The sequence below is a fragment of the Sebastes fasciatus genome, chromosome 23 (genome assembly GCF_043250625.1).
Source record: "Sebastes fasciatus isolate fSebFas1 chromosome 23, fSebFas1.pri, whole genome shotgun sequence".
NCBI classification, from domain to species: domain Eukaryota; kingdom Metazoa; phylum Chordata; class Actinopteri; order Perciformes; family Sebastidae; genus Sebastes; species Sebastes fasciatus.
The window spans coordinates 1,577,974-1,586,817 of NC_133817.1; the positions used below are offsets into that span (position 1 = coordinate 1,577,974).

Below are 8,844 nucleotides of genomic sequence, written 5' to 3' on the forward strand. Positions count from 1 at the left end.
CGTAGAGCCAAGTTTATAGATCTCACTCCACTGATGGCGCTCTAAAACCAAAAGGATCACGGCTGCTGATTGCAGTGCAGGTTGATTAAAGAGGCCCAGATCTTAGTGAAACAAAGGCTTCGGATGGATAGTACTCTCCACAGGACAAGAACTCTCAAACTCGTGCTGTACAATGCAACAACGCGGTTACACATCACAATAACTCCACAGTCAGACCATGTGTCAGGAAGTCTATAAATCTCAAACGGTGCTACAGGACTGTTGTAACATTGACAGATAATAAGAATGTAGGAGCCCCCCCATCGCTCATAATAAGAAGTATTCAGCAAAATGCTTCACATGCTCCGAGTGTAAACACACAAGTCAAAGTAAATACTTTGTCCTGCAGTCTGGATGGTTTATCGGGGGGGCTACGGTGGCTGCGGGCCGACAAGGAGCCGCCTGCCATCGCCGTGACGATGAACAGCGCTGCCGTTTCCGAGACTTTGTTGAAAACTCCGAGGTGGTGATTTAAAGCCGAAACACATCGTTATGACGGGAAGCGGAGGACAGAAAGTCAGCCAGAAGCCAGATCGGAGAAATGTGCAGACGGTAAATGTGTTTTAAGAAATGCATACATCACACAAGTACTATACATAAAGTAAATAAAGCCAGAGGGGGGTTTCATTGCTGCTTGGGACATTGTGTCTCGTCTGTGGACCACCGTGCATATTGGTTTTTTTCCCAGGTCGTCGCAGCAGACAGTCGCCACTCTGCTGTAGGTTATTGTGATTAGTAGAGATGCACCGATACCACTTTTTTCAGACAGAGTGCAAGTACTTACATTTGGGTACTCGCCGATACCGAGTACCGATACCGAGTACCGATACGAGTACTTCTCTGTGCCAAAAGACCCTCGTTAACAGCCAGCTGGAGGGTGTGAGCGACACACGGCAGGCTAGGGAGTCCCGCATACGAGGCGGTGCGCCACGACCGGCTCTAGGTCGGCTTGGAAAGGCTCGGGGCGAAGGTGCTTCCCGGGGCCGTGGACAAAGCGTCACCGGGGATGACTGTCCTCAGTGCAGCCCAGGGTCGGCCCACGTAAAAGGCGCCAGGGGTCTGTGGCGATGTCGGCAACCCACCCGACCCGTCTCGCGGCCGCAGCTTTACAGCGCTCCCCGCCCGGACCTCCCTGCTCCTGGTGCGACTGTCGACCGGGGCGGATTGTCCTCAGTACGATACTGGTACCTGACAAGCTAGTATGACATGGTTGGCACCGATCGATTCCTAGCTTTAAAACCCGCTACATCCTCCAAAAGATGGATAAGTGGCCGGGCCGGATGGCGGGTACAGCGTTTTGGAGAATCTACACAGTATCGCAGAACATTATATCGCGATACTCATGTGTATCGATTATTTTCTTACACCCCCAGCAGGTGGCCTTTAACATGATCTGCAAACTGGGAAATATGAGGCCTGTACTCACCAGACTGAAGTCCCATTGTGGTCCTGGGGTGAGGAAGGTGAAGGAGCTTCCTCTTCTCAGTGACCTGAACAACAACCAGAGGAGGGAGGTGGGGTCACAATTAAAACAGAGCTACAACGCATCCTCTGAGCTACAAACCCCAACACCATCAGTGTGCAACCTCGCCCTGAATGTTATCACAGAACCCACCACTGTGAACAAACATGACTCAGAAACACCCGTGAGAATGTTTAAGAAGCGGCGGATCGATTTGAACCGCCGGCGGAGTCCCACTCTGACCTAAAGTCATGACACAGTGAGCTCAAAGCATTCACAAGGTGATAAGACTGTGACTCATTGAGTGAGTGGAGTCCTGAGAAAACATTCACCTCCCGTTACCTACCAAAGCCTCAGCATGGTGGAGCCGCGGCGCTGTCCTCCTACTCAGACCAGGGGCTGACCAGATAAGGATCCTCCCTGTCAGGGTAGGAAGGGGAACATGATGACCCTGTTCCTCATCAAACCACTAAGCTGTCTTTAGACCCCTGTGGGATTTGAAGGAGGAGTCCCACACCTTCCACCCTCCCAGAGATGTCTCTTTTTGTTGGGGTTTTTCTGGCAGAGGACAGCTTTGCCTTTTTTGGGAGTCCACGGTGGGTTTGTCCGGACTGAACACACCCCCCTAAATCCTTCTCATGTCAAACAACATATCTTCAACCTGTGTGATTATTACAGTATTAAGGTTGGGCTGGATGAGGCCACACTGAGGACTGTTACACAACACATCCCGCTCAGTGAATGGACGGTTACAGCGAGAAGAAAAACATCAAAGCAGAGGTTAACATCTGTCTTGTCCAACAATAATTTGGGTTTTTATTGAAGCACTATTTCACACTGATGAAATACTTTCAATGAGAACTGAGTCTGAGACGACTGCCGTACAAAGTGAAGTAATTGTGCAGCTTCAGTAAGCATTGACACAGAGACTGTAGAAAGAAGAGACTGTTTTATAGCATTATGCATAAAGCCTCGACCTTTTTAAAAAAAGGAGTCACTGGTGTCTTTTAGGAGTGGGATGAAAAAAAAATTCACTCATATCGCAAGTTTTTTTTTTTTTTTTACTATTTCGAAATAATTATTTTAATGCCAGAATCAATATATTTGCTTAATTTGAGTCTATGTGGAGGTAGAAGGAAGTTACCGCTTTTATTTTGTTAGTCTGAGTAACATGACGTCATACCCGTTCCGTATCCGTCAACCAAAACAAACCTCAGCGAGCCGAAACGAGAAAGTATAAACCGTTGGAGGGTCGACATGGATACGACCTGCACCCTCAAATGTTAAATCCAGCGTGGTAAACACTACACATCCAGTAAAGGATGGAAACACTTTGGGTTTCACACATTGACAGGAAAAGCAGAGCTAGACATTGCGGCTAAAGCTGCATGCTAACTCTGTCCCGGACAGGAAACGTTATCGTATCGCGGTAACGTTGCGGTCGAGCCGGCCGACGCTACGACTGTAGAGCACCCAGATACTGACATTTATGTTATTGCATTGAAACGGCCCCGATGGAGCTGACCATGGATGGATAAAGAGAACGGAGCTGACGGGAGAGCTAGAGACCACCTTGGAGAAGTTACAGGAAGTAGATGAAGAAAAGTTGCATTTCTTACAGATGTGGAAACCACAGCTGAAAATACAAGCAGAAGATGAAATGTTGAGACATTGTGGAGTATGTTTCAGGGAACTATCACGCAACAGTAGTGCATCACACTCAGCGGATATATGACGGCACGGTGAATCTAAACCTCCTACGCTGCTCAGCTTTTACAATCCAATCTCACACACGATCATAACTGGTGTCAGAGCGGTTGATCATATTGAAGATGGATGTCTTGGGGCGGGGGGTCCTTCGATGGTGGGACCTAAAAAGGCATCCAGCATCCGGAGAATGCGGAGCTGCTCAGAAACACTTGTTCAGTGTGTGTGTGTCCGGCAAGTGCTGCTCGTAAGGCTGAGTCATTCCAGTTCTACTACTGGTGTTGCTCCAGTTGGCATTTATCCAGTGACAGACAACTGTCCATCTATAGTCAGCACTACAGGCAGCTGCAGCCTCCCTCTCTGGGAGCTGTGAGCTGTGAGCTGTGAGATGGGCAACTACTTTCATAAGTGATTAATTGTTTAAGACATCTTTTAAGCATGAATGTCAAACACTCTGCAGTTCCAGCTTCTCAAATTTGCTGCTTTTCTCTGTTTTATATCATTATAAAGTGAATATCCATTTGGTCTTGGACTGTCGGTCAGGTAAAACAAGACATCTGGAGAGATCACATTGGGTTCTGGGAAATTTAATAGTGTTTTTTATATTCACACAGCGCGAAGCGTAGGGGTCTCTCATCACCCTGAAGGGGATTCTTTCACAACGATGACCCGCTAGCTGTACATTATCCCGCTTATTACACGGCTACTTACTGAAGAAAAAACGGTCGACCAAAGTCCGACATCAGCAACGGTCTGTTATACATAGCAACGGTCTGTTATACATAGCAACGGTCTGTTATAGAGAAATTACAGACCACAGAACGCCGTGATTGACCAATCAGAATCGAGTATTCAACACAGCCGTGTAATAAACGTTTTACCGTAATGCAGTATTTATACACCAGACCCATCACGTCATTGACCATGTCCACTATTAGAAGGTGTTGATCCAAGTTGCCAGTCAAGCCAAGTTGCTTTGTCATATATCATTATAAACTGAATATATCTTTAGGTTTTGGACTTTTGGTCGAGCAAAACGCGACATTTGAAGATGTCCCCATATCTGCAGATTAATTGATAATTAAAATAGCTGTTAGTTGCATCCCTATAGTGATGTAACATGTTTAATATGTGACATTTTGCAGAGGCAGGGCTCCAGACTAACTTCAATACATCTGTTGCACTGGTGCACCTTTTTCATTTAGGTGCACCTTAAATGTTTCACCGTGGCCTTTGGTGCTGCGATAATGAATTTTTAAGCGTTTCGTTAGTTCCCATAGGGAAGAGACACTAGAAATGTCACGATACCAGAACTTCAGTAGTCAATACCAATACCAATGAAATAGGTAACAAGTGATGTCTCGGTGTAAAAACACAGTAATAATGCTCATATATGACCACAAACCAGAAGTGTTGAACACCTCTGTTGCCTATTGAACTAAACCATATCACAGACATGTTTGACTGAAGGGACAATAAAGTGTAAAGGCAGACCGGTCAGTGGGTTGAACAGAGCACCAACAACGCTCTAATGAACTACGTCAGGTTTCCTGTTGGGACCACCCATACTGGAGCTACTGTAAGGTGTTCTGGATCAACAGCATGTGTTTGTAGAACAACAATAACTAGCTAAAAGAGAGCAGGGAAATGAGAAGCTCCCTGGGTGTCCTGGAGGCCAGTCAGGGGTCAGAGGTCACTGCAGGTGTTGTTCAGACTTAACTGTCAAAGTTCTGAATTAACGTGCCACTCCTGCACAGGGCAGGTTGTCCTGTTGAAGTGTTGACCTGCACCCTCACATGTTAAATCCAGCATGGTAAACACTACACATCCAGTAAAAGATGGAAACACTTTGGGTTTCACACATTGACAGGGAAAGCAGAGCTAGACATCACGGCTAAAGCTGCATGCTAACTTCTAAAAAGGCCAAAATATGTCCGAAAAAAAGGCTGAACAAAGGCTGAAAAATAAAATTAAAAAAAGCCGAAATATGTCAGAAAAAACACAGAAAAAAATGCTAAAGTATGTCCGAAATATGGCCCAAAAAATATCAGAAATATGTTCAAACAAAAGGCCGATATATATGTCTGAATAAAAGTCTGAAAAATGTCTAAAATGTTTCCGAAAAAAATGTCTGAAAAATATCCGAAAAAAAGTTAGCAGGAAATGTTATGGTATGGCGGTAACGTTATGGTATGGCGGTAACGTGGCGGTGGAGCCGGCCGTCGCTCTCGTCTCTGTGGTCAAACGGGCCGACGCTACAACTGTAGAGCACCCAGATACTGACATTTGTGTTCTCTGCATTGAAACGGCCCCGATGGAGCTGACCATGGATGGATAGAGAGAACGGAGCTGACGGGAGAGCTAGAGACCACCTTGGAGAAGTTAGAGGAAGTAGACACGTGGGACTACGTCTGCTTTTCAAAATAAGGTGTTAACAAAGGGAACTGTATATACTAAATACATCTATGGAAATCAGATTGATGGATTATATTCACCAGAAGTATAAAACATTACATGTCCCTTATAAATTAAAAAGAAAATGGCACTAATCTGTGAGGGAAATATCTTTATTCTTTGATTTTTGGTTTGCTGGAATTTTTTTTAATAAATATTGCCCAACAATGAACTGATATATTTGACTTTAGGACATAAAAATCAAACATTTTGACTGTATTAATTTAGATATTTTCCAAAGTAAAAGTCCCTAGAAGTGTATGATTCAACTTTTTCCCTTGGTCTAGTGTTAAAAAAATAAACAAAAATTGCAATAAGTCGTAATATCGAATCGCAATACATATCGAATCAGGAGATAGGTGTATCGTCGCAGCCCTACCCCACAAAAAAATCAGATTAATGTGCTTTATGTCATTGTTAATAAGGTATTACTGTATAGAAGTCTAATGTTACCGGGGGCAGGGACGTCTGGATTTAGTAAATTGCTGGAACACAGTGTCTTTGGAACATTTTGGTCCCATCATGTCTTTCAGGACTGATGTAAATATATACTTCAAAAGGAACGCGTCCATTTAGCGTATTTCAGTGGAACATATTAAATATTCCACCTACAACCTCAGTGCGTCACTCAATTTAAAGGGCATCATGCGTAGGCAGCTATTAAAGAGTTATGGAAATATGATAACAGTGACACAGGATGCTGAGTGGTTAACGGAGAAGCAGTGCGCTGGCTGACTGTGCAGCAGAGGCTTCTGTGGAATGTGCAGCAGAGCTTCCAGAGGAGCAGGCGGTCACTGCCGACTCATGGTTTGCTGCTGAATAACGACAAGCGTTGGCCCGGGAGCAAGGCCGGGCCACACGCACTATCCGGCCATTGTTATATCATCAGGCCTTCAGCCAAGGCTCATTTAGCACACTGGTGTAGATTCTGTCCAAAGGCATGCTGGGAATCTGACAGGAGATGAGAGCCTGAAGCAATTAAACATAACTTCCTCTCCAGCTCGTTAATGCCTCACTGCTTAATCTAAACAACTGTTGTAGAGCGAGCGGCGCCAGAGCAGACACTATTTGTGATATGTATATACAGATATGTGTAATAAAGTGTGAGGAAGTAAGCTCATCACCAACAGGTCACCAGCTAAATCCAGTAAATGCTACGTGTCCACAGCCTCCGTCCTTTCTACGCTCACCACTCATTGTCTTTGTAAGCAGCCGTGCAATGCATTCTGGTAGCGTGGCGGTGCGATTCAAGAGACGAGGCGGCGCGTTGGCCGCTCCTCATTTGCATTAAGTTGAGGTCTGGACTACTTTATGCAAATCATGGGCGCCCGGCAGCGCGACTCGCCGCCTCCGGAAACTCCCGAGAAACTTTTAATTTAACCGTTGTCAACTAGGGATAACCGACCCTCGTTAACCGATTATTAACCGTTAACAGACAAGATTTGTGCCTCACATGCAGCGGTGTACCAGCTGCAGTATATGAGCAAAACAGACAACTGAGTCTCCAGTTCACCCGTCCGGGAGAGTTACTGTAGCAGCTACGATGCTGCGTGTAGTGTCGCGGACATGCAGCCACTTTCCCAGTAAACGTCTCCACCGCACATTTAGTTTAGTTCAGCAGGTTGTCAGCTGTGTCTGCCTGGTGTAACTTTAGCGAGTGTCCGACAAAGTGTGTGTATTTGTGTTACGTTATCAGCTGTAGTGAAAAACAGTTTAACAGTCTAACTCAACGATCCAGTACTACAATGTTCACAGTCTTTCGTTTTGAGTAATTATTTCCCAACACTTATGAAGTGTTTAGAAACAAATCTCTTTACTTTACGAGGAAAAATGACTCACTGGATGAAGATGTATCAGATGTCATGTTTCCCATAAGATGAGAAACTCTAAAAGCTGATAGTGTCTGTGTGTGTCTAACTGTTTCATGAATGTGTTTGATATCGTGTTCGTCACTGTCACCAGCCCAGGGGTACAAAGGTCTTTTCTGCCCGTGCACCTGCTCTTGTGTGTCGAGGGACGTGTGGCTCATGAGTCAGTGGATTAGCATCCCCGTCAGCCCTGCCCTTGTTTGTTAAAGCCGGCTGACTGACTCTGAAACTGAAGCTACCCGGCGCTGCCGACCCCATCACGTCCTCCCTCTAGACCTGTTCTACTGATACTACAGAACACTCACACGCAGCATTTTCATGGCGATAGCATCATATCACAGGTGTGCAGACTACTGCAGTATGAACTGTTACATCACATGAAGTTTATTGAAAAACATTCCCATTTTTATGGGGGACAAAACTCCGTCTCCGCCCGTCCAATGTGCTGTTTGGTGCTTTACACGGTCAACGAACTCTCAATGCTGAGTTCACCAGCAACCTTGTTTATCGCTGCTGGTTGAATTCCACTGTCAGTCTTGTATTTATTGCCAATCTCTTTGGGGAAATCAGGTCTTATTTTCTCTCACTCAATGCTTTTCCCCCCATAAACCTCGTTATGGAGGTCAAATATTGGGTGATGTTTTTCCGTGTTTGTCTGCAGAGCCAGTTGGGCACTGCATGGGCAGGGCCGGGGCTCTTTGGCACACGGCGTGGAAAAGCCTTTGAAAAAAAGAGTCCAATATAAACTCTCGCACGGGTTTTATTATCCCAAAACATACTGATTTCCACTGGCCAGATAAATCTCATTGTATTGGTACAAATGAGCTCTGGGGACACTATTTAAGCACTGGCCATTAAATTAAAGAGAGAACCTGAAGAAACAATGATAAGTGTCTTGTGTTGCCTGGATCCAGAGTAACACCACACAGAGAGGGATGAAACACTACCTAGACACAGACTAGGTTTACTATTTTGAGCAGTGGCATGGGAAGTTCACGCTCATACCAAAACAGGCATTATTGTTCATTCTTTTACTTCAAGAATAAGTTCACATTTTTTTAAAAGACAGCCTTAAAATAATACTCATGTATTCCAAAACTCCAGTATATAATGTATATAGTATATAAACAAAGAAGTGAATTAAATAGATCGGCCCAATTGTCACCGATACCCGATCCAGCTATTTGAGTCAGTATCAGCCCGATATCCAATCTAGTATCTGTATCGGTGCATCCCTACTCCCATCACAACCCCAATGCCAGAGATGGGGGATAAAGATGCAACCTAAAGCTGAGCTGAAGCTGATATGAAACT

The 8,844-nt window shown here is 45.0% G+C and overlaps 1 protein-coding gene across 2 annotated transcripts in view; it reads right to left on the minus strand.

Moving 5' to 3' along the window:
- net1 (neuroepithelial cell transforming 1) overlaps positions 1-8,844 on the minus strand; it is a 39,190-nt gene that overhangs the window by 24,948 nt on the left and 5,398 nt on the right. The window contains exons 1-2 of one of the 2 annotated variants that reach the window (XM_074625606.1): positions 1,848-1,972; positions 1,466-1,529 (exon numbers count right to left, since the gene is read on the minus strand). In XM_074625606.1, the coding sequence (XP_074481707.1) occupies positions 1,466-1,529; positions 1,848-1,861 (78 nt within the window). In that variant the 5' untranslated portion in view covers positions 1,862-1,972. Of the gene's footprint in view, positions 1-1,465; positions 1,530-1,847; positions 1,973-8,844 lie in introns of those variants that run through there. The other variant, XM_074625605.1, reaches the window with a different exon arrangement.